This window comes from Monopterus albus, unplaced genomic scaffold (genome assembly GCF_001952655.1).
Source record: "Monopterus albus unplaced genomic scaffold, M_albus_1.0 scaffold89.1, whole genome shotgun sequence".
Taxonomy (NCBI): domain Eukaryota; kingdom Metazoa; phylum Chordata; class Actinopteri; order Synbranchiformes; family Synbranchidae; genus Monopterus; species Monopterus albus.
In genome coordinates, this window is record NW_018127969.1 from 1,375,879 (window position 1) to 1,402,315 (window position 26,437).

At 41.7% G+C, this 26,437-nt stretch overlaps 1 protein-coding gene across 1 annotated transcript in view; it reads right to left on the bottom strand.

The window, feature by feature from the left end:
- The window catches only part of celsr2 (cadherin, EGF LAG seven-pass G-type receptor 2), a 61,004-nt gene that overhangs the window by 14,822 nt on the left and 19,745 nt on the right, over positions 1 to 26,437 (bottom strand). The window contains exons 2-11 of the mRNA XM_020607748.1: positions 24,432 to 25,142; positions 15,945 to 16,167; positions 11,796 to 11,911; positions 11,616 to 11,704; positions 5,815 to 5,972; positions 5,282 to 5,445; positions 4,868 to 4,993; positions 2,939 to 3,108; positions 518 to 697; positions 310 to 423 (exon numbers count right to left, since the gene is read on the bottom strand). Coding sequence (XP_020463404.1) covers positions 310 to 423; positions 518 to 697; positions 2,939 to 3,108; positions 4,868 to 4,993; positions 5,282 to 5,445; positions 5,815 to 5,972; positions 11,616 to 11,704; positions 11,796 to 11,911; positions 15,945 to 16,167; positions 24,432 to 25,142 — 2,051 coding nt within the window. The remainder of the gene's footprint in view (positions 1 to 309; positions 424 to 517; positions 698 to 2,938; positions 3,109 to 4,867; positions 4,994 to 5,281; positions 5,446 to 5,814; positions 5,973 to 11,615; positions 11,705 to 11,795; positions 11,912 to 15,944; positions 16,168 to 24,431; positions 25,143 to 26,437) is intronic.

Here is a 26,437-nt window from a genome sequence, read left to right on the forward strand (position 1 = left end):
CAAGAATTTAATCATAGAGTAGGTCTTATATGGCTGAAACGTGGCTGTTGTTTTTACTTCCAGGCTACACAGAACTGTTGTTGGAACAAATTTTAATGACCATATCTCAACATTAACGTAGTTAGGACCTGCAGATAAAACAGTATTTATATGCAGCCTAAACATATAAAACTCAGATGTCTTCTGAGCTAGAAAACACCAAACCAGAGCTCACTGTGCGGGTTGCGCTTTTGAAATAACCTGGATATTGTCTACTTTTAGACATCATTACAAACACTGATGTGAACAGGGTCTACAAAGGGGACACACCTGTATACAACCACGGAAGCCATGCTGGATTTTTCCATCAGGCCTTGACAAACCACCCACGCTCACAGTCTTCAGCTTGGAGTCCTGCAGCCTCCCGTCGACCTCCATACTGGCCTGAAAAGGTACACAACATCACAGAATTTATGGTTGCAAAACTACAATGATTTTTTTCATAGTAATTTGCAGCAGCTGTAATATACCCACTCACCAGGTAGAGCCCATGATCTAAAGACAGCACAGCTTTATGGTGGCTCGCCGCTCCTCCCAAACTGCTGATATCCAGCTGTAAATGATGCCAGTCTCCATCATTCACCAGCACTTCCTCAACGCGAGAGAGAGTCAAGTCTTCGCCTCTGTGCAGCCCCATCAACACACTCCCCCCGCGTAGCTACAGAGGCAGCAAGAGAGTCAAGAAAGGAGAAGAAACAGCAGGAGGGAGATTGAGCCGATGTTCAGTAACAGAGGAGGAAAATGACAACCAAGAATCAGCGCCGCGTCTGCAGTCAGAGTTCAAACCTTGATTTGCTACACATTGTGAGTGTGCTCGGTTGGAAAATAGATTGCTGAACAGTTATGAAACCTCAAAGAGGCATCGGTCTAGACAAGCTCCTTCTCGTGTGCTGTGTTTAGTCTTAATGTTCTCTGATATTCAGTGTTGTGCTGTAAGTCCGATGGCCAACAGGTGGAGCCTCTTTTCCACATTTTTTGCATCTTGAAACTTCAGGTGAGGATAGATGTCCTGCCCTCACTGGACCCCACACCCATGAAGAAATGTCCACAGAGTTAAATCATGCATGATCCAACTTGGCCTCAAGCAGGAGGGGACCAGAGTGTAGCCACAAAGTATGTTTGCATGTATCTACAGTGGTGTGAAAAAGTATTTGCCCCCTTACTGATTTCTTATCTTTTTGCATGTTTGTCACACTGTAATGTTTCAGATCATCAAACAAATTTAAATATTAGTCAAAGATAACACAAGTAAACACATCATGCAGTTTTTAAATGAAGGTTTTTATTATTAAGGGAAAACAAAATCCAAAACTACAAAGCTTTCAGATCATCAAACAAATTTAAATATTAGTCAACGATAACACAAGTAAACACATCATGCAGTTTTTAAATGAAGGTTTTTATTATTAAGGGAAAACAAAATCCAAAACTATATAGCCCTGTGTGAACAAGTGTTTGCCCCCCTGTCAAAACACTGGTTTATCGCACCTGAGTTCAATTTCTCTAGCCACACCCAGGCCTGATTACTGCCACACCTGTTCGCAATCAAGAAATCACTTAAATAGGACCTGCCTGACAAAGTGAAGTAGACCAAAAGATCCTCAAAAGCTAGACATCATGCCGAGATCCAAAGAAATTCAAAACCAAATGAGAAAGAGAATAATTGAGCTCTATCAGTTTGGAAAAGGTTATAAAGCCATTTCTAAAGCTTTGGGACTGCAGCGAACCACAGTGAGAGCCATTATCCACAAATGGCGAAAACATGGAACAGTGGAGAACCTTCCCAGGAGTGGCCGGCCGACCAAAATTACCCCAAGAGCGCAGCGACAACTCATCCAAGAGGTCACAAAAGACCCCACAACAACATCCAAAGAACTGCAGGCCTCACTTGCCTCAGTTAAGGTGAGTGTTCATGACTCCACCATAAGAAAGAGACTGGGCAAAAATGGTTTGCATGGCAGAGTTCCAAGACGAAAACCACTGCTGAGCCAAAAGAACATAAAGGGCCGTCTCAGTTTTGCCAGAAAACATCTTGATGATCCCCAAGACTTTTGGGATAATACTCTGTGGACAGACGAGACAAAAGTTGAACTTTTTGGAAGGTGTGTGTCCCATTATGTGTGGTGTAAAAGTAACACCGCATTTCAGAAAAAGAACATCATACCAACAGTAAAATATGGTGGTGGTAGTGTGATGGTCTGGGGCTGTTTTGCTGCTTCAGGCCCTGGAAGACATGCTGTGATAAGTGGAACCATGAATTCTGCTGTGTACCAAAATATCCTGAAGGAGAATGTCCGGCCATCCGTTTGTGACCTCAAGCTGAAGCGAACTTGGGTTCTGCAGCAGGACAATGATCCAAAGCACACCAGCAAGTCCACTTCTGAATGGCTGAAGAAAAACAAAATGAAGACTTTGGAGTGGCCTAGTCAAAGTCCTGACCTGAATCCAATTGAGATGCTGTGGCATGACCTTAAAAAGGCAGTTCATGCCCGAAAACCTTCCAATGTGGCTGACTTACAACAATTCTGCCAAGATGAGTGGGCCAAAATTCCTCCACAGCGCTGTGGCAGACTCATGGCAAGTTATCGAAAACGCTTGATTGCAGTTGTTGCTGCTAAGGGTGGCCCAACCAGTTATTAGGTTTAGGGGGCAAACACTTATTCACACAGGGTTTTGTAGTTTTGGATTTTGTTTTCCCTTAATAATAAAAACCTTCATTTAAAAACTGCATGATGTGTTTACTTGTGTTATCTTTGACTAATATTTAAATTTGTTTGATGATCTGAAACATTACAGTGTGACAAACATGCAAAAAGATAAGAAATCAGTAAGGGGGCAAACACTTTTTCACACCACTGTATGTGCATAAAGAAATGGTGCAACTGCATGTTACTCTCACCTGCAGTGTGAGATTGTGCTGCAGCCCGGAGGAGATGTGCAGCAGTGTGGCGCTGGCCTGACGTGTGCGGAACATGAGCTCTACATGCCAGGGGACGGAGGCCTCCACCACCGCCAGGTTGTTCCACTGCAACAGGCTGTCACCCAGGAAATGCTGCGGGCTGGCCATGACTACAGCAACACGATAGCAAAAAGCAGATAAAATGTAAGGAGAAAGTAAGAGGCTGGAAGAAGGCACAGTCACAGTTTCACAGTAGGTGACATGGGACAGTGAATCACTACTGTCAACCAGCAGGTCCAGCATGTTCTCTGATCATATCCCAGTTATTGCAGCTCAACCACTCTCACTCTCTCAGTCAATCAGGTGTAAAGACTCATACTCGGCAAGCTTTGGTGGCTGATATCAACCCAGGTGTTCACACAAAGCTCTTATCATTGGGTTTACAGCTCAGTAATTGCAATGATCAGCAGCCTTTTAAACATGTTGTGCTGGAAATTCAGGGCAAAAAGTTACAAAGACATTGAGGTAAAAATTTAAACAGCATATGATCAAAGTTTCTGAGCAGTTTTCATGTTGATGAATTTGACCTTCACTGTGCAGGAATTGATCAAGAATGGTGTTTTCACTTTCATCTGCTGAAGATGCTCAAATTAAGACTGAATTTAAGAAGTGAACATACGCACATGATTTGAGCTGGTGTAAAACCAATCAGTATGCACAGTGTGATGTGGAAACCTTAAACCTCCTGTGCACATACAGTGATTGAAAATAGAAACAAACTATTTGCATATAGATTTAGATTAAGATTTAGATTCAAAGTTCTCTTGGTCTGATAAAAACTTTATTTGAAATGATGTGAAATTAAAATTTCAGTTTGGATTTGTTTCAAGTCATTTACATCATTTTCAAATATAGTTCTTCTTGTGAAGTTCACGAATCAGGAGGCCGTTGTGACCTTTGTGCACTCGTGCACCAACTCCGCAGACCAAGAGAAGCTGTCTGACTTTCACATGTCAACAAAGGGACACATAAGGACACTCTGCCTGATGAAAAACTGTTTCCCTCTCATTAGGCTGTCTCTGTACAAAGTGAAGAAAAACCTGAATCGCCCAGATCGAAATGATTGATTAATGACGGTAAATAAGCCTGAAGCACTGCGGCTGTCGGCAGGAGAGAGGAGCGAGGTGCAAAGAGAACCCAGTGGTTCACTTTCATTCAAAATGTCTGAAAATTAGGAATACTATAGAAATGAGTGTTTTTATCCTGTGTAACGCTGCAGTTTTATGGTTAGACTTTGTTATTTTTGTTAAGTGTTTTTTCTTCTACATGTCCATGTTACATGTCAGATTAAATTTTTGTCTTTTGTTATTTTACTTCTTATTGTGTTACTAACTAGACAAGCTGGTTGGTTTGCATAAGATGTTTGTGACACAATAAAACCAAACCATTTACATGTTAGATTTTTAAAAGGTTGTGTAGAAACATTTACATTGCTTGTAAATTGATGTTTTACATACACACACATACATAAACAACTGTACTGTAAAATGTGCCTATAATGGTGATGTTGATCACTCAAGACTGTAGTTGGTTATAATGTATTCAAGGCATCAAAGCTCATTAAATCATCTTTGGAGATCAGTAAACTAAGATCACAGGACATTATGTCACACCTCTACACTCCCCACCTGTTACTGTACATCCATCACCATAACTCACTGTACACAGCTGATTTTCCACCTGGTATTCTTAAATGCAACAGTCTGCATTAACAAGTTTCTGTTACTGTTTCCACCAGTTTATTTCAGGCTGACTGATGACGGTCTCAGGACACGGATCAAAATGGATCAGGTCAGAAAAATCTGTCAGATCTCATTTTACATGGGACTGCGGCCCCTTTGAGGCCCTGCACTTTTCTTCTTAACTTACCTCTTTCACAGGTTTGTCCTCCAAAGCCAAGTGGGCAGTCACAGCTGAAGGAGCCCCACAGGTTCGCACAGGTCCCTCCATTCAGACACGGGCTGTTGTTGCAGAAATGTCTTTTGGCAGAGCATCCTTGACGGGTGAGAAAATAGGAGGTTGAACTCTCCATTTCATCAGGCCTCCCTCATTATTTCATCAAAGCAGCAAACAGTCAGAGAGTAATTAACTATTCATAGCAAGTACAATGATCGTTTCCCATTGACTCTACTTCCCTGCTGTGCTCATTATAGTCAGTTATTCTCTTGTCTCTCGCTTGGCTGATCAAACATTATCCGACTGCAAAGCAGTCACAGAATTAAGAGGTAAAGTTAAGGACAATGATTAGAAGCCAAACAGCAAAACAAACAAAGCGGCGCATACCTGGCAGAGTGCCGTTGTTAGCTATGAAGCTGGCCATGTCTATGTGCTGATTGTCAATATGTAGGTTCCTCATGCAGCCCACAAACTGCTGGTTACCAACAGGAAAATCTTCTGGAAGTTTGGGGACTCCTCCAAGGAGCAGGGGGCCAGTCAGGTCCAGAGATCTGACAAGACAGAACCCAGCATTTACACACCCGTACTTTTGGTCTGTCGCCATCACAATGCATAATCAACATTATTACAGGGGAAAAAAAAACACATGAAAGATTAATCACAGATAGTTTTGCAGTGTTATTTCCCTCCTAGAGATGAAAACAGATAGAGGATAAACATCCCAGCTAACACCCTGGAGATGTAGAACTTCATCTCAGTACAAGTTTACTTTCTTTCTTAAAGAGCAAATTAAATGACTGAAGTCAGTACAGACGTAATGAGAGAATCTATAAAGCAAAGAGAGAAGGCCTGTTCTTGGAATTCATGTTGCAAAAAAAGATCTTTACCGAAAGAACTCCTACTTCTGCTGATGTACTTACTTTTTGGATCCCGACTGGCTGCCCTGAGCAGAGCAGGTGTAGTTTCCAATCATGTGCCCAAACCTCAGGGCCACAGAGGTGTCACAGTTGTCCACCGTCACTACAACGACCTTCTGGTCCGAGGGGCCCTGCGGGAGGCCGGCCTGGTTTAAGACTGGCTGTGGAGAGAGAGACACACTCATGAATATCAAGATAAATTATGGAGCGTCTTCCTTATGTTTCAAGGGGGCCATTCAAACAATGAGGATGAAGAACATGAAGAAGTTGCTTTATCTGTATTATAAACACCAAGTTTCTGTGTAGAGAACTTTCTAATGTTTGTAGCTAATTGTTTTTCCATCCAACTGAGGATTTAACAATGCTATCTATTTTTTGTGGTGTTTAAATTTTACCTCAAGAGTATTCATTACAGAATAATATCAGGATTTGAATTAGTGCAGCTCAGTCTAGCACAGCAGAAACAGTAGAGCCTGATTTAGACAGGCAGATAAAAGAATGTTATTATGGAGTGTTATGTCCTATAATATGATAATTTTTTTTGAGAAGCCCCTTAAGATTTGTCAGGGGGAAAAAAAGCAGATGCTGTATCGCCATGCTGCTATTTTTAAAATAGTATTTAGTCACTCAGCATTTCTTATACAACGGCTTATAATAAAAAATTAAACCATAAAGCAGTAGAGACACTTCTGGGAATCTCAGCCTGGGTCAAGATGCAGATACTGTAACTTTAAAATTGGATCTTTGAAATCAGAAAACAACCAAACACTTGACCTTTTGCATCACACTTGGTTCAATCCCGGCTCAGCTCCGGTTCACTGTTGTTGAGCATTTTAATAATTTATATCATAACAGCTAGAGCCAGAGGCAGCGGCTGGCAAGCAAACGCACGCACGCACACACAGAAAGGCTTGCGCTCTCCAGGACACCGTCCCTGTTCACAAAGGATCTTCTTTATTGTCTGACAAATCAATAGGTGGAGCAACAAAAGAAGGAGGGGTCTGTCGGGGAGAGAATGATGATCCTGTCAATAAAAGGCTGTGACCTTTTTTCAACCCAACCAGTTTCTCTGAGGTCACGTAGAGCTCATAAATGTGGGTTCAAGCTGGTGCTCCAGTGACCGAGCAGCACCAACTGCTATGTGACCGACTCGGCAGCCCGTTGACCAGGAAAGGCCACTGAGCTCTCAGCTTGTCCCGAGATCAGAGATGATATGAGCATTTGGCTCATTGCTGATGGCTTGAAAACACATATGGTTTCTGTATATATTATCTGGCTATTTAGTTCTTCATGAGGTTAAACTAAAATCCACCCCCATGCCACTGGCATGATAAGCTTTAGGATTTAAAATTTCCGGATTGCTCTGCTGTTATGAAGTCTAGTCTTTGCTGTCTGATCCCTGCATGTCAAAGCTTGCTCAGCCACAGACAAACTGTACTGCAGATTTTGTTGGCTGGTGCAGCATCTTTAGTGGCACTGAACCTATCATAGGTTTATTAAAACAAAACACTTTATCATGCAATACATGAATGGCAAATAGAATTTTAGCCCAAGGCGCTGCCACAATATAATTTCTCTCACATGATTTTCTTCCTGAGTAGATTAAATTAAGCCTCTGTGAGCCTCTAATAATATGAGTCTGTAACTGCGAGGCTGTCGGTGTTTCCGCCTGCACTCCCTCTGCGCCTTGTGATCACAGTGTGCTGAGTGATATAAAAGAAACGAGAGCAATAGTAACTGAAACCGTGTGTCTGTTTCCTTACAAGACCTCACCTGGTTCTCTCTTTGAAATGGAGATGTCAATTCTAACAGTGCTGTGGCATATGGCCATGGACATATGTGCTACACAACATAGAAGAATAGGAGACAGCGTTGTTGTACACCAAGGCGGAGAACTGGCTTTAGCATAAACAGAAAAGCAGCACAAGAACATTTAACGTATAAAACAAATATGCCACTATACTCAAAGCGAAAGAGAGAGCACACCTAAATTTGTGTTTTTATCTGCTGCTGGTACAATTTAAGGGATCACCGAAGACAGTAGGTCTCCTCCTCCATGGAGCACAAATGTCTATACTGTAGAATTTAACAAGCCGTAACCTGGAGCCCCACACCAGTAATCCAGCAGAATGATGTGGTCTGTCCCTATACAGCAACGCTGCTAGCATGGCTAAAGTTACAAAGTACTTAAAACAAAGTGTGGATTTGTGGGTCAGTAAAAATCAATTTAGAAATACAGATTACACTTGAGACAGAAGACTTCTTAAATATGATCTCCCCCACTCCTTCAGACTCACAGACCCAGAGAATCCAGGGTGCAGACTGTCTGTCAGGATACTTGTGGGTTTATTATCATGATCAGTTTGTTGGCAATGCCAACCGTGCAGGCTGGCTTACTCCTCAGGCTGCAGTTCAAATCATGATGTCAAGTTAAAACTCTCTAAATTAGAGTTTAGTAAACATTTTGCAAGAACAACTTGAAAAATGTTTAGTATTTTCTGAGGAGCTCGATTGTCATCTCTGAGCTCTACAAAGATCTGAAATGTTCAACAAATTCAACAAGCTTTCCATTGAGTCCAGCCGCCCTGTTATTGAGCACAGTTCCCACACTTATTTCTGACTCAGTCTCCTCACTGTTCAGTACTGAAATGTTGAGTAGATGGATGCTGAGACTAACGGTGGCTTTTATTTTTCAGTTCAAGTTCCTTCAGGCCAATTTGTTACAAATTTGCTGATGATGAAACAAACAAACACAGCGTGTGAATTACCAAAGGTGAAACCATCCGACATGCTCTTTTTCCACGGTTTTCCCTTTGCTGTGAAAGCTCTGAAGCAGGCAGCGCTCCAGATTGGACGCTCCTTTCACTGACCTCCGCTGTCATCAGTCACGGCTGTTGACTGTCCAATAATGAGTGTCTGTCAGGGCGTCTTTCTGCGGCACAAAACCCCGTCCTGTCAGCGCTGACTGGAACGCACATATTTGCCCAGTGCCACATCAAACACTGCTCTCACCCGCCGCTACAGGGGATTATGGGAATATGAGTTCCCTGTCACAGAGGGTGACAGGGGTTGTGCAGGAGGAGCACGGCAGAAACCAACACAAATATGGGATCTAAGATTGACTGGAAAAACCATAGCAACAAGATGGCTCGGCCCTGAAGCGCAGCGTCCTCGTTCAAAGCCTGAGTCAATACTTCTCTTGGCTTTTCTTTCCCTCCTTTTGCTCCTCTCTTGCTCCAGTTTTCTGTCCTCGCTGGAGAACAGAGAGAGAGGGGCACCTTCCCCTGGGCTGCATCATTCACTGCCCATGATCCCAAAGGAAGCAGAGCCAAACACAAAGGCGGCGGTCATTGCCATTCTCTACAGTCCCCCACCGTCCTGAAAGCCACATTTCAATCTAAACTGCCCCCTTCCTGTCTCACCCTGCCCCACCCCCTGTGGACAGGGACGGGTCAGAGAAGGCCACTGTGCAACACCTCCAGTGGGAGGAGCAGTGTTTCTACCTCAGCGACTCACAGGATGAGGAAGAGGATTAGTTCAGCTAGAGCAGAGTGGCTGCAGCTGGATCTGGACACTTCTGGGATGTTTAGTACTATTGGCATTCTGTCTATTCAACATAATGGATACATACAAGGCACTCAGTTGGCTGTTTATTAGGTACGCATAATTAAAACTAAAACAATCTAACTTGACACACAGTCCTGCAATAAATCCTCCTTCATGACGGTTATAATGTTTTTGTTTTAAAGCGGTGCTGATTCAAGTGTAAGATCATTGTGGAGGCTACAGTTTGTGGTACTGTTGAACTGTACTGTGTTATACTGACACGTTTCTATTAATTTGGCTAAATAACAGAAACCTGTCTTTGTATAATGGAATACAGTACATTCATTTTGCACACATTAATGATATAATTAAGTCAGTTAATACTTAATGAATTACCAGTTAATGAAAGTAGCAATGCAATTACTTTATACACCAATTTACAGTATATGACACTAAAGTATCTGCAATCCCGGTACATAAAAAGGTGTTTCAGAACAGCACATATAAGGCTGTTTTTATCAAACCGACAGTCCGATAGAAACATCTACATGTTGCACCTGTGACAACTACCTTAAAGCTGCAAAACCGACACTAACTGGACCATGTCATCCTCAAACATGCAGCACACTAACAAATGCAAGAAACAACAAACAAAATCAAGAAAAGAGTTGTTTGATTTTGTGTTTGTATTTTTTGTACCAAAGTGATTAACGAGACTACAATCTCTTGTTTGCAAAGAACTGAAACAGTTTGTTTTTTTTCCCCCAAAAACTGACAAGATTGCCCCGTTCATCACTTCTGCTGGCTGAAATCTGACATGGCCATGTTATCATAGACACTGAATAGAAAATGTGCACAGTGGGGGTGTTGCCTGGCAACATCTTTATGATGCAAAGTGACTTCCTCAATAGACTAAAATGTGACATCCTGTGTGTTGATCCTGGGTGGGAAAGTACTGAGAGAGCAGAACCAACAGCTCCATACACTCCTCCACTGATTGAGTTGTTGTGATGCTCTTACAGAGAAAAGTAGCAGGCAAAACATGTTTAGTCCAGTATGAGAATACTTGAAAACACCCTGGATTTCCACTCTGTGACTTTAATTCATTCACCACGCCCTGTCCTGTCTTGTCTGCGTCTCTCCCTTCGTCAGTGTCTAGTTGGTATGCCGGCTCTCTTCCAGATCATCAGCCTGTCAGCAGTGATTCTTTCCTCTGACAGAGCAGGAGCACTATAGAACATACACAGCTCAGGTGTTCCTGTCGCATCTCTGGTTTACATCCATTACAGTTAGTCTATGAATGTCCTAAAGACCACAGATGAAGCATGTCAGCTTCCACTTATCACTGCATGAAAACTACACTGTCACCTGCAGCAGATCAAACCTCAGATCTGAATATTTTAGGTAGCGATGTCTGCTACTGTGCTGCCACACCTGATGAGGAAAGCAGCTGCAGATTTAACTGAAGCCACATCAGCTTTTGGATAATAATTAAAAGAAGGAAATTAACTTAAAGTAAAATGTAATTTCTGTGTCACATCCCTTGTGACAACAGTAATCACTGTGAAGGTTTACCATGCTCACTTTTGTTTAAAGGGATAATTTGAAATTTTTGAGAAATATACTTATTCTTTTGCTCTGCAGTATATCTGTGGCTGGACCTCTCAGCTTTGTTGCACAAAGTTAGATTAGACAATCAATACATCTCGTCTGAATATAAATATAAAGCCACAGCCAGCTGCTAGTTAGCTTAGCTTAGCTACCATGGCTCAGTCCAATCTATCACTGTTTTTTTAATGTGAAACTGTTTGTGAAGCCATCCTGACCAGGACTCCATAGAAAAAGAGATCTCATATCTCAATGGGACCTCCCTGGTGAATTAAATGATAAATAAATAAATCAATAAATCAATTCATCTCCTCATTTAACACTTGACCAAAACCAAATAAGCATTTTTCCCTATATGATGAAATATTCATTTACTGGGTGATTAAAGCAGCAAACCAGCCATGTCTAAACTAATAAGATGTAGCAAATCTTTGGGGAACCCACTTGTTGTGTATTTATTTGCTGCACTGTGTACCAAACAACAAAACCTGTTTTGCATTATCTTTTTGACAGTGTGGAGACTTCACACAAAACATTTATACTTATTTTTCTACAGTGTAAAAAAATATTAGGCTACTACACATTAGAACTTTACAAGATTTTAAAACCTATTCATAAACCACACTCTGCAAACTAATTTTCACTCATACCTTATTGTAGTAGTGAACTTCCACCACGTGCCACTGGCCATTGCTGACACCTCCAAGGACATAAGGTGACACTGTGGTTTTGGTCTCACCTGGGAAGCAAGCAAAGAAGTGAACCACTGCACAAGAATACATGCAGATAATCATAACATTAATGAACTAGTAAACTAATTACTGTTTTACCTGCAGAGAAGGTGACCTGTATCTGTTCATTGATTATTTCCATGGCAATAAAATCGTGTTTCTCATTGAAGCGGCCATTGTAGAGTAACAAACCGTTGGGCTCTTTGGTAGCAAATCTGAAAAACAGACAATTTAATTCAGTTGTACTCACTGGCTAACCTCATGACTATTTTGTTGTTGACATGTTCTTTCATTTCCGTGGGCATAGTTTATTTTTTTTTTGTCTATTTCAAATTACTACAGCAATAAACGTGTATTAATCTACAACAGAAAATAGTTCCCAATAAATTCACTGTATACAGCTGTTTTGGGCAAAAGCTACAGAGCCCAGCTGTTTTAGGAAATTATTTCAATAACTGAAACCAGATATTTGTAAGACATTTAAAAAAAATGTCTTCAATAGGAAGAAATGGGCTTAAATAGGATTTGTTGACGATTATAAAAATATGGTAAACTCCAGTCTTTGCATATAAACGACATGATTACTAAGGTGTACTATGAAAGCATATGCTTTGCATTTCCACGTGTGTATTCATAGAGAAAGACAAGAGTAAAAGAAAGGGGGCGGTGGTCTGACCTATTTAGAAATATCCATGCTATCCCCTCACCTTGCTTTCCTTTTACACTGGAGTGCTCCTATCACACACAGTGAAGAGAACATGCGACTTGCTATTGTGAAAATGAAAGATCACTGAAGAGATAGTGAGGTTAATCGCGAGCACAAAGCCAAATCAGATTTTAAAAAAAAAGGCACAGACGCAGTCAAGGAATCCAGACTCTGCATGCCATGAATAGACATCACAGAGCCACATTAAATGACACACTACAACACAAAGGCAGAAAACTAGGGCAATGTCAAAGTAGCAGGGTGGAGGAATGCATTACCGCAAGAAAGGAAGAAGCACACAAGAAAACACAATGCAGAGTAATGACAAGGACTGCTTGAACATGTGTTTTCTCCTGGTGGAGAGCACAGACAGCTGTCATTGCAGTAAGCACAGCCTCAGGTTCAGATTTCTCTTTGCATCCTGATGATGAAACCTGAGCTGCTGGGGCCATCATATTGCATATTAATGTGCATTTCAAGATATCTACACACACACAGATCCGACTGTGAGACCAGATCGCCGATAGTGCCTTGCTCTCTAACTGGGATTGAAGTATGTGTTGGAGCACGTGGGTTAAAAATATCATGCTTTTACCTGTCAGCTGTGGTCTGCAGTCGTAAATCTGATCCTGTGGAAATGGGTCACTGGGATGTGTGAAAGACAAAAAACAAAACATAATCCCAGCACTAACTTCTTGATTTATTCATTCTCCATCCCACTGGGGACCCAACAACGAGTCTCCTGCGCAACACCTGCCAGCTGAGAGGCATGAGTGGCTAATTCCTTGCTGTTTACTCTATTAATAAAGAACCTCCTTTTCCTGCAAAGGACTAATTAGTAAGTTCCACCAGAATGTATCTCTGAAACATTTTAAACCACGACTGTTTTCATAGCCCAAATGGAGCCGTAATATCCATCCAGCATAAGATAGATGAAGGATGTCATGTCATTCATTCAGATGTCTACACATGCTCTCAGACAACATGAGCAGTAGCCTGCCCCCTCCTTCAGTCTTCACGGTTTGAGGATATTCTCTAAATGATGCTGTTTGTGCAGTATTCTTGAGCTGGAGATGAGCCAGAGGGCACGGCACTGCTGACCTGCTTTCTGAGATAATCACAACCTCGGAGGAGAAGGATGCCAACGCTGCAGCGTATTGTAACGGCAGAGACAAATCACAGATAGAGGAATAAGATGGCTACTATACAACCAGTAAAGAATATAGAATGCCACCCAGAATTATGATCCAGAGTCCATTTCTCCTCAGCAGTCGTCGACTTATCGACTTAAAAGGCGTCTCGAAGACTACTGTGAGTAATCAGCTGGAACAAAAGAATGACTGTGTGTGTCATATTAGGCGCCCATCAGTAAAAATAACAACCAGTTTGCCCTTATGTAGGGAACTGTGACATGCTATGCTTCTATGCTGCATGAGAAGGGAAAAATAGTCCCCTATGGATTTTATAATCTATTTGTGTGAGGTAAAGATACACTAATCTGTGTTAGATTAATTAAATACTTTGTATGAACTGTTGAAAAAGCAGGAGATGCATTGTTGGTGCCATCATTTGTTTATTTTTTTTTACTCTAAAGAGGCAATGTCAGTTGTTTTAAACAAAAGACCTATATATTTGTTAAAAATGTTGCCCCAAAAGCTTCAAATGACCCTGACTTTTTACAGCCTCTGAAGTAAAGCAATACTCAATGTGCACGCACTGGATCTCTGTGATACCTAAAAAAATCTACTTATGTGCAGTAACAAAGTATTTGCATTTCATTACTTCCCACAGAGCTGCTAGTATGGCTGCAGGCTCTTAGTCTTGCTCAGGGTGGAGTCATGACCCACACATCAGTTCAGTCACAGTTCAATATTAGAGATGTAGATTTGTAAAAGAGCCCAACAGAAATATCATCTCCATAATCTGTTCTAATCTAATTAGATCTTATCCCACCACACTATGTACTTTACTGTGAAATCTCATCCTTAATTGCAGAGCTACAGAGCCAAAACTGTGGTAGAAAGAGACTAAGTAAACAAGATCCACATCCTGAGCCATTTCTCTTTCCCGGAGAAACCAGACCCGTGCAGGCTCAAGTAACAGTGCCACTTGTTGACCCCTCCTGGCTCCTGCTCTCACTAGAAACACCTTTTACACAGCAGCTCCACTTCACAGCTTCTCTGACCTGCCAGTGACTGCCTTACAAACTGGTTTGAGCAGTTCTCCATCAAAAAGACTGTCATCTGACCTTCGCTTAGAAGGGCTGAGTCCATAATGCTCACAGAGGGGATATTATTTCCACAGGCAGCCATTGTGAGTGTCAGCCCCTGCCAAGCACGTCTACGGTAACACGAATCACAATAAGTGAAGCAAAATGGCAGGACATATTTAGTGTGATACAATAAAAGAGGTGATACTTGTTGTCACTTGTTGTGACAGATATTAAACAGAACGGATGACTTTTATCACTGATTACATTTCACCACATGGAGCATTCATACACACTGTTGGTCTTGTTGTTTTTGTGTGTGTTCAGGACTCAGGGTTCATCTGCTCCACAATGTCAACCTGCTGCACCTGCTCCATAACAGCTAACGTAAACACTAAAATGCATCAGATGCAAGAAAAATTACATATGTGGTGAACTAAGTCTTCATCTCCTGGAAATTGTGTTTATGTACAGCTAAGGAAGGTGAAGATGTGTTTCTTATTACTACAGTAATGTTTGTTCGTTAGCGCTGCCTTGAAGTGAAATAAAAACAAAAAAGTGTTCTTGCAAAAAGTGACACTGACCTGTCTGTTTTCAAAATTAATGTATTGAAACATTTGTGAGTTGGCCTTTTCTTTTTGTACAGTGTAGAATAAAAGAAGGAATCCTTGGGCTCAGATCTTTGCTACTTTTACTAAATGCTAATTATGGCCTTGGATAACACCTCCAGCTCTGGGAGAAAGTGCCAGTGTTAGCAATGACATTTGAATAGTCTGAACTGACAAGTGCTCATTATTTAGACCTGCTGCCTTTACTGTAATTAAAGGAATAGTTTGAAAATTTGGAAAATAAACTTATTCACTTTCTTAAGTGAGATGGAATGACAGTGCAACAGTGAGATTGGTGAGAAAGGATATGCTGAAGGAGGCTGGACGCTTGACTCACAGCTGAAAGTGACTAATAAGATCAAACTCATTCTTGGCTCGTGTTATGCAAGTCTCCTCTGCAGGAAACACAGCTCCTTCAGCTCATGTGACAAGCTGCACTTCAGTACAGTGTTCACACCTGTAATATACACAATTGGTTCAGTATTTACAGCACTGTTTATGGTGCTGAAATCTGATACCAGAGTGGCTCCGCTGAAGATGGCTACTGTTCAATGATCCCACTATAATGGTTGCATAAATGTGGTGGTGGGTGAGTAGCATGCTTCAGTGGAGAGCGTACATGCAGAGGTGGGTGGATGAATAGTGAATCACAGATTAGTGACAGGTAATGGAGCAGGGCAGGTGAACCAGGAGAGCACAAGAAGCAAGAAGGTGGAGGGGCTTACGTGAGAGAGAGTGTGAAGTGAAAGCGCTGGCGGAGGCCCTTGAAGGTCAGGAAGGAGTGCGGGGGAAAGTTACGTGTGGTCATCTCACAGTAGGGCTTCTCGTAGCCGCCTGGTGGACACTCGCATTTAAACCCACCAACCAGCAGGTTGACGCAGGTGCCACCGTTCTTGCAGATGCCCGGAGCACAGCGTCCGGAGCGGGACGACAGCTCACAGCGGTCTCCTGGACACAGAGAGATGGATGGATATGGGTGGAGAGAAATTAGGATTAATATTGTTTGTGACAAGCAGCATCACCTCAGTCATCCCTGAGGCTTCCACCTCGTCAGACTCCAGGCCAATATAGTCTTTCTTTCGGTCACTGCAGCTGTTCTATATGTGCTATTACAGAGTGTAACATTCCAAGAAATATGAAATATACAGCTATACTATTTCAAACATACACAGATGGAGGAAAGATAAGTTATGACAAAGTCTATTAGAGGAAACTGGGCTTTAAATTATAAACTGTTTTTTCCCTCAATATTTGTAACTGTATGCAGTTTCAATATTTGTCTCTGTGTCAGACCCAGCACGACGACTCCTGCTCCTCCTCCTATGGCTGCAGTTCGTGCTGCATTCATATTCAGTGACTTCATGGCTCAAAGCAGTGAGTTGGAGGTGTTTATGCATTTACACAGTAAAACTGTCAAACTAAATTACTGCAGCTTCTGCAGACTGTGGTGGCTCCTGATGATTATTTTCAGCCTTTGCACACCTTACAAACATTTGGTGAGTCGACTGTTAAGTTTCAAAGTCAATTAGAAATAAATAAAAAAACACTAAAGTAGTAGTTGAGTCCTATGAGTTACTGCAAATTATGGCAATGTGATTTACAGGAAAGTTACTGAGTATTAACTAGGGCTATAAATAAGAATGATTTAAATAATTGATTAATTTATAAATCATTAATGATTAACCAATTAACTGGTTCAAAACTGTCAGAAAATTGTAAAAAAAAAAAAAAAATGTCTATTACAATTTCCTAAAACCCAAAGTGACATCTTTAAATATCTTGCTTTGATCGACCAACAGTCCAAAACCCAGACATTCATTTGAATATTACGCAAGATTAACAAACAGCAGAATCTCACAGTGGAGAATTAGCTATTTCTGCTTGGAAAATTACTTCAGTGATTAGTTAATTAATCAATTAATTTATCAAAATAGTTGCTGAGTAGTTTTCTCTGTCCATCAACTAATAACTATATTTATTTTTTAAAAATAAAAAATGTTCCAGCCTCAAATGGGAAGTTTTTACTTTGTTTTTCTAACTGAATATTTTTGGACTCTTTGTCAGAAAAAACAGTTCATCAGACAATTATTTTCAGACAGAGACAAAACTGTGCATCAGTTTACAGTGAAAATAATCAGTTAAATAATCAGCAGAGCGAGACACAGGACTTCAGGTCACATCAGACCAACAAAGCACAAACCGAACAGTGGCGATTATGAAGGAGAACAGTGGTGGTACACCGAGAGAGTGACACACGGGGAGACTGTGTCCCTGCAGTCCAGCTCACGTTTGTCTGGATACTCAGGACGAGAGGCTGCAGCAGTCGCTCAACCGAGCCGGCCTGCTCTGCCATGCATGAGCTGGAATCTGTGTCAAAGCTACTCGGTCAGCAGTGTGGAGGACTTTGGCTGTGTGCAGCATTACTGTAACACTGACACATATACACACACACACACCGCACCGTCATCCAGCACCACTGATACGCAGGCCTTTATTTACTCTGTGACTAATAATCACACCATTCACAGTCAACTAAATGCAAATTTGCAAATGCTGTTGATTGGGTACGACTATTCAAACTAAATATAAGAGATGCTACATGAGATGCTAACTTTGCTGATTATGACTGAACATTTACTGATTTACAAATATCGGCTGGGGCCTCGGAGACAAATAAACTTCATTCAGAAGGCAGCAGTGAAGATTTCAGCTGCAGTTTGCAACAAAGAACACAAGACTTACAAAAGGTTTTTGTTACTTAATGTAATGATTCATTAGTGAACTTGTTGCCACGTTGTAAGCCCATGTTTAGCTGCTTCTTACCCTCTGCCAACACAGTTTGTTTTGTCTGGTAAGACAGATGTTAAATTCACTGTTCTGATGCGCTTTTGACCGCCCACATCTGGGAAAAGGCTGCACAGCTTGATAACACCAGTGCATCATAATATAAGTATCACTTCATTGTCGAAGATGTTGAAGTGGACTTTTTTGACTACTTTAATACTGAAGTTAGTTTGCTTTTCTGAAACTTTGGATCATTTGACCCCTTTGAACTTTAAGAATTATTTTCCATAAACCGTAAAAAGTTTAGAGAAATGAAACTGATAACTTACACTAACATTTTAGCGTAAGAAATATGACAGTGAGCTACAAAACACGGCTTTAATTTTTAATAATATACAGTATTATAAAAGATTATCACATTAATATGTAAAGGCTTAATCTGAAAAGTAAAAACTATATCTTAGTCCTAGCCGCTCCAGCCTGTCAGCCTGTCATGTTACTACTGATGCTTCCTGATCACAAACACCGTTGGCTAGCCGGCTGGAAAATAAAGCCCATTGTTACCGTGCTGTCTGTCTCGTAATTAATTCAGCAGCTTGCTGTGGGCAGGAAATTACTTGTGTTTCTTTAAGCTGCCGTGGTGGTCAAACACAGCATAAGCAAACACAGCTGTGTTAAACAGAGATGCCGGGGTGCTGGGACTTCAGTCACAAACACAGATATATTTAAAAGTTAATTTAACTACAGGTTTAGATAGACTTGTACTTGATATATGCTTTCTGGTGTTCAGTTTCTCCTTGTGGGACGTCTCCACCACAGGTGCTCCTGAACAGCAGCTTTACGTTGCCAGGTGAGCAGCGCCGTGGGGCGGGGACGGGCTCACAGTCCCAGTGTCACAAAACATCCTGATTAATAATTCACATCTTCTCTGCTCAATTTCATCCCTCTAGAAGTCCATCCCAGTGTCCACACCCTGCTGCCAGCACGACTCATTAAGGCAGCAAATTGCACAGACACCTCAGAGATCCTGTTTTTATCTAGACATAAACAGACACTTTAATATCTGTTTATGGTCAAAATCTACACATATGATTGAACCTATAAACTGGAATTCACTGCAGATGAGCAAAATGTTTGGTTAGATCAAAAATATAGGCAAACATCACTTTAAAACAGAGTTAAAAGCAAATCACACCATGAAATATGAATAAAACATTAAGACCTTTGCCTACACAAGAGCTAAAATAATTGTTTTTCTGATAAACAACATAAAAAAATAAGGGACAATTTACTTGGATTTGCAGCATCACTTTTGTAGTTCATTATAAATGAATCTCAATGGATTTGCACAAAATGGATCAAATGTGACAAATAACACTACAGTGAATGACAATTTAATGAAATTCAAGCCATTGCTGCAGATATTCACACTGAAAATCCACACCAGCTCTTATTTGTCTAAGATCAGTGTTCAGTAATGGATAATTAAACCTTATGAGAGAATCATCAAAAGGTGCGATGTGCAGCACCAGTGTGTGCAAACTGTTCCTTTAGTGGAGGTTTCCTCAGAGACCCTAAACCAGAACAGGTGCGCCTGGGCTGCTAAGTAACAGACGAGCATCCCTGCTCCTCCTGAGTGAACCAGCGTGGGTGGATCCCTGCGGATGCACCAGAAGCACCGAGCTCAGAAAAGATGAACATGTTCACAGCAGCTCAGACTCATGTTTGCTCAAACACATCTAATTCCTGTGATGACAAGGTTAGTGTGAGGATATTCAAAGAACTTCATCTGAAGCAGGAACCACTAGGAGGTAAAGAATGGGACACTATAATAAAGGTACCGGTCATCTAGGGGCTGAGGATCAGACACTTCTCACTAGACTAGAACAGTCCAAAGCAGCAAAGCCTAATCATTTAAATGCACCAAATTAAATCTCTGTAAACATGCTAGTGGCAATGTCAGTTGTTCCGTCTGTCAGCTGATCCACAATTTTGCCTGGCTAAAAAAAAATCTCATCAAATATTGGAATGCACTGCCATAACGTTGGGTACAGATAGTGATGGACTCTGCAGCATAAAGTGTAGCACCACTAAAACTGTCCAACAGGAGTAGAATAGAAGAAAAGGGGCAATTTGACTCACAGACAGCAATTAAAACTGACAATCCCACATATGCATAAACACACCAAACTGTCGTGAATTATTTATCTCCAGCACTAAGAACAAAATATAAATCTTAAAATCTAATAATAATAATAAATAAACTCACTATGTAAGGGAAGCTGCCTTCTGTTTGACTCTAGCCTGATAGATATGACACCAATCTTTGAAATTTACACCCTTCCAGTTAACATCAACAGTCCTTCCCAGCCAAACCATCAGATCACAGGATATGTCCGAATTGACAGTAAAGGAGGTACACAACACTCCCTGTTCCTGTTCCTGTTGCTGATGGACTGGATCATGCAGATGTCCACAGCTCAGAAACGTGATCAAATCCTTAGAAGCAGACGGACGACCTCGACTCTGCAGATGATCTAGTTCTATTGTCAGCATGTTAGCACTGTCACTGTGGAGGTATTAGGATTTACCTCAATGAACTGCAGTACCTCAATATGAACCTCAGAGAACAGGTAGCATGGCTGTTAGTCTCGTTTGTTATGGTGCTCTTATTTGACTGTCAGCATAGAGAGACAGGAAATATGAGGAAGGACAGAGGCATGACAACAGCCCTCCAGTGGGGAGTAAAACTGTTAATGTGATATGCGCCTTATCCATTAGGCTAATGGGGTTTCTTCTTCACACACCTTTGAACATAACCTTTATTGCTATAGTTCTAAACTCTGAAGATAAGCAAAGGACAAAGCCTGAACAGCACATGTTGTAATTAAGGCATTCAAACTCTCTCCTTTCTTTTCAACATGGCCTGTGTGTCTGGCAACATTTTTTGTATTCATGTCATCTCTCAGAGACAAACTGTGGTAGATTCCAATCCTTGGCAGGTGCTAATTTCATACACTGGTGTGAGATGATTTGAAAATGGGAGGATGAACATTCATCAGTTTTTGTTCCAAAAGCATCTTTGCACTTTAAACCTCACAAATGCATTCAACTCAATTATCGCCCCCCCCCCAAACAACAAACAAACAAACAACAAACAAACCCAGACTCTATTATGGGAAGAGGTTGGCAGTTAGCTGGTGATGGATCATCACAAACACACCCAGGATATGTTTCAGTCATTAATATCATACAGACAGTCTTTTAAAAGATGAGTGTTGCTCCTGCGGTGTGGTTTAAAGGAAGCATGTGTGAAAGCTAAAGGAAGACACGTCTTGTTGTTCAGCGTCTACAGAATGACTCAGCCGAGCCAAAACACAAACTCTTCAACAGCAAAGATGATAGCTGTTATATATATATATATTTTTTTCCATTTTCTTTCCTGCTACCATCTGGCAACGCCTACGATCCAACAGTTGCCCACGCACACACACAGAGAACCCCACCACAGTGTGAAGACTGAACTCAACACTCACTGAAGCAGAAAAGTGGATCACAGAGGAAAATGCATCAAATAAAACCTTCCTGAACAAGCTTGTCTGATCAAACAGTCTGACAGTGTGATCCACACATCTGTTCTCATCAACTATAGAATCACATTCAGTCTCTGATAACTCGATGAGCCCTGCACACCACGTCTAACAGCAGATGGGTCCGGACCCCCAGCTGACTGAGCTAAGTGGAAGCTAACTGGTCGACGCTGCTGTCAATGTAAACGAGTGAAAAGATGCCCACTTTACATTCATTCTGCAGCACTGCTGATTCACATTAAAAAGCACCTGTGTTCAGCTCCTTCGCCCACCACTGAGCATACTGTGAGTGCCACTCAACCTGGACTCTGGCTGCGCCCACACACTCAGATACTGGCACTATTTCAGGCTTTAAAAACAGCACCAGCACAAGTCTGACAAGGAATAATGGAAGCGATGCCACTACTGAGAACACAAAGACATGATTTTCTGCTCTCCAGTTTAGCTAATTTTCAACAGGAACAAAACATTCTGATGGTAGTTTTTTGTTGATGTCATCCTATGAAAATAAGATTTTGCAGAAGGTTCTGCACCAGCTGAAGATGAAACTAAAATCACCTTAAAAAGTCAGGATTTGACCCAGTTAACCTCCTAATAAAAAGATGGGTCAATTACCCTACTATTCATACTGTATAAATTAGAATATTTAAATGTTCTTCCACTTTCAACTGTGTTTCAACTTCTCCCTTTTTTCTGTTTTCTGTGAGTAGGCAGCCCTTAAGTGGTTCATAATTCTGCTGCCAACAGTAATAAATTAATTCTTCATTTTTGCTGGAAACTGAATCTCTCTGTCTCAGCACACTGTGTGCTTTGTGATGTAGTTGTTTTAAGTTTTATTTTTTGTTTGTTTGTTTTACCATGGGGTATTTCACAGGCATGAACACTCTCCATCTGTAGCCAGGTATAATTAACTATTTCCTTACTTTCCTCCACTCAGCGATGCTACTCTGGACAGAGACACTGCTGCTGTTTTCTTTCTGCAAAACTCTCAACACAGTGTAAAGATCTTTCTGAATGTCCCCAGCCCACAAAACACACATCAGCTAGGAAGCAGAGTTTGTTATATCACCTTTCCGCCTGCTCTTTGGATGTGAGCTTTGAAACGCAGTCCACTCCTACAGCTCAGCTGAGTGTAGGTGGGAATAAGTATGTAGGCATACAGGTTAAGATACGCACCCATAAATGGATTCTGAATAAAAAGGAAGGAGGGATACACAGACTTTGTCACTGTGAAGAAAAACAAATGAATATGACGTCGTATGAACCCCCAGTTACTACTTCTTTACTACTTCTTAAATGTACAGAATATTGTAGTGGCTGTCTATAAGCTGTGTGTTAGAGTTTACTTCCACTGTGGCTGACTGCAACAGGGATAATCAGATCAATAACTCATCACTCAGCCTTTGTCTGCAGAGCTGATGTCATCAGTGTACAGGACAGTGTGTGTCTATAAAGAGCCAGGTTCAATAAAAAGCTGAAGAGGGGAGTGAATGGGACAGATGTAAACGTTACAGCTCCTATGGGAGCTTTGTGAAGGAGGCGAAATTAACATGTTGGACAAGCCACATGTGGACAGCTTAGCAGAAGTCATACCCTTTCACCTTCTACTGAATTCAGGATTATTATTCAATGGGAACTCGTGGAGTATGAAAATGACCTAAAAACAACAGTCTAATCAGAGCTAAGAACGATGTGTGTGGGTTCTCTGAAGAGGTTAGGACTGTGTTTTTAAACCACCTTAATAAACCAAGAAACACAACAGTAAAAATGTCAGGAACATATTTAACTGTGTGCCTTTAAGCTCTAGTGAAAGCTACAAACATTTGTGTGTCTGGCTAACCAGCATATGCAGTAGTAATGCTGACGCAGCATTATTTCAAATGAGGTTGCATCATTTTGTGAGGCTACAGATTACATCAGTTTAAGAATGACTGAGATGCTGTTCCACCACTGTGTGTGAACCAGACCTGGATGCTGCCGTTTTTCCCATTTCAAGGTCATGTTTTAGGAAGAATTTTTCCTTATTCAAACTGAAGGTCTAAGGATAGAGGGATGGTATGTACAGACTGTATAGTGGATTAAGGAGAGAGATGAGCTGTCCAATGACTCTATAAAGAAGTGGAATAGTCCCAAACATTTGGAGCAGTGCCATAGAGTTACGCTGACTTGGCTGCTAACTTCTAAAGTAAGAGGTTAAAATCTATAGAGATACTTGTGCTAAATTAGCCAAACTATCCAAAACGACAACACACAATGAGTTTGGAAGGCTGTTTAAGTCACTGATAGATCCCACCGGTCCCTACTGAAAACCAATCTGAATCGACTGTTTGGTACAATATGAAGCTACACGAGTCATGTGACCCACTACTGTTTTTAACCCCTCATTGTCACGACTCTTCTATCTTAGGGGCTCTGAGCTGACAATGTGCAAGAGGCAGGGTACAGGTCGCCAGTCTATCACAGGGCTGACACATAGAGACAGACAACCACTCACGCACGGTTACATTTACACCTATGGCCAATTTAGAGTCACCACTTAACTGGTCAGCAGCAAGGTTTGAACCTGGAACCTTCTTGTTGTGAAGTGACCATGCACCACTGCACCATCATGCTGCCCCAGACCAGATTTATATTTTCAAAACTTAGGACAAATTTCAGTCATAAATCTGTCACCATTATCACTACAAACTGTAAACTGCATATTTGCTGTGTGAGAATAGAGAGTTTAGGCATAGCAACTGTAATGAGGGAAGGTCAAAAGGTTAATGAAGCCATGAGATAAGACTGAAAAACACTGCTTCATTAGTAATTAGGTTTATGTAAAATGAGGGCTCTCACCTGTGTAGTCCTCGAAGCACTCGCAGGTGTAGCCTCCCTCTCTGCTGCGACACACACCGTGGGCTCCACAGGGTTTAGAGTAGCACAGATCAATCTCCGTCTCACAGTAGTCGCCTGTGAAGCCGGTGGGACAGCGGCAGCGCAGCCCGGCAATGGGATGAATGGGTCTGAATAGGATGGTGTCTGAAGCAACAAACGGCGCCAAGCTATCAAACTTCAGCACTGACACACACTTCATGTAGTTCTCACATGGCTCGCGCAGGCAGATGTTGTCGTCAAAGGGAAGAACCTCCTGGGAAGAGATCTGGGCAAGAAGGCTGCGGTTCAGGTACAGCCTCTCCTGGAGTTCCTCTGAGGCGAAAAACTCTCCACCTCCACTTTCAGCCCCTCTCCCATGTCTGTCACCTTCGTGACCGCTCGGTCCTCCAGGCCGCTGGTGTCCCTCCCCAAACACGGGCACCGCCACAGACAGGCTGACGTTGAGGATGTGAGCGCTGACATCTGTGTCATCCTGGATGTTAAAGATGACAACGTCCTCAGGGGCGGCCGATAGGACGCGGGCCACGCCGTCGAGAAACTGGGCAAGCAGCAGAGAGAGGAAGTGCTCCTGGGAGGTGTTGGCCAGCCTCAGTGTAATGCTGTTGGACAGCATTTCATCGGTGATGATGGTGACTTGGAGAAGGCACTGAGCCGACACTGAGTGGATACCATCTGAAAATGACAAACACGACAGGAAAACAGGCAGTTAACATCAGACTAACAGCACATTACACCGGCAGCTAGTGACCAAAAATGATTCACTGTTAGATGTAATCACTCTTCCTGTTCTTACAGATATTTTACAGATTCTTTCCAAGAGTGCTTCTAATGTAAGTGATGGGAGACAAAATCCATCAAATCAATCTGAAGTGAATGAGGCCTCAACAATGTGAGTTATTCATTCATTCATTCATTTTCTACAGCTTAGTCCCTGAACGGGGTCACGGGGGTGCTGGAGCCAATCCCAGCCGGCAATCGGGCGAAGGCGGGGTACACCCTGGACAGGTCGCCAATCCATTGCAAGGCTACAATGTGAGTTAGACAAATCAAAATGGATTTCTACCAGTTTTACAGTCTTTTCAGTAAATAAATTCCCCCTTTGCTACACTGTACTTTCACCACAGCTCAGCGAGGAAACACTGTAGAGGGAATAACCGTCGGGCATCTCTTACACTGAAACTGACTTGGTAACAAAACACTTGGGCTAGTATGAAAATGAGGAATGATTAAGGCAAACAAAAGCTGTTGGTTGTTATGAGAAGTGCTAGTCGATAAAGTGCTGAGCTCGGATGTCAACAGATCAATTGCCATAACAGCTGAGCAAACACCATCTTCTAATGAAAGTGAAGAACGCTGTCCACTCTAGAAAAAGTTAGTGAATGAAAACTGGGAATATTCTGCATTTCTGTTAGTGTCAACAAATCTCATGGAAACACCAAAACCAACAACACATTCATGTTTCTTTCTTTTCCTTCTTCTTTTAACGTCCTTGCTTCCCTATTCTATCTGTGGCTCTCAGGCCCAACCCCACTGGTTCCTGCTAATGTTCATGTTGGCTGGACCTCACTGAGCTCTCAAACACTCCTCCACCAGAGTTATTTTATTTATAAAGCCATTTTTGGCCTTTTACCAGCTTATTTGTGCACTCACATGGAAAGGAAAGTTGGGAGCTCCTATGCTATTTGATAATGCTCACTGTACCATAGGTTAAACCAAAATTTGGCAAGCGAGCCTTTTTTATGCTGCTCCTCATATGTGGAACTCTTGCTAAAATTGCACTGGTTAGTTTACTTGGGTAGATTTAAAGCTTTGTTGCACAGATTCAGTGTTTCAACAAGTACTTATTTGTTAATTTTATTTGTATTAATTCTGTAAACTGATGTATCTGACAACTGCTTGCATGCCTAATGAGAGGGTGTTACGGATTTATTTGTGTTGTATTTGGACACTAATTGAAGTATATGAAA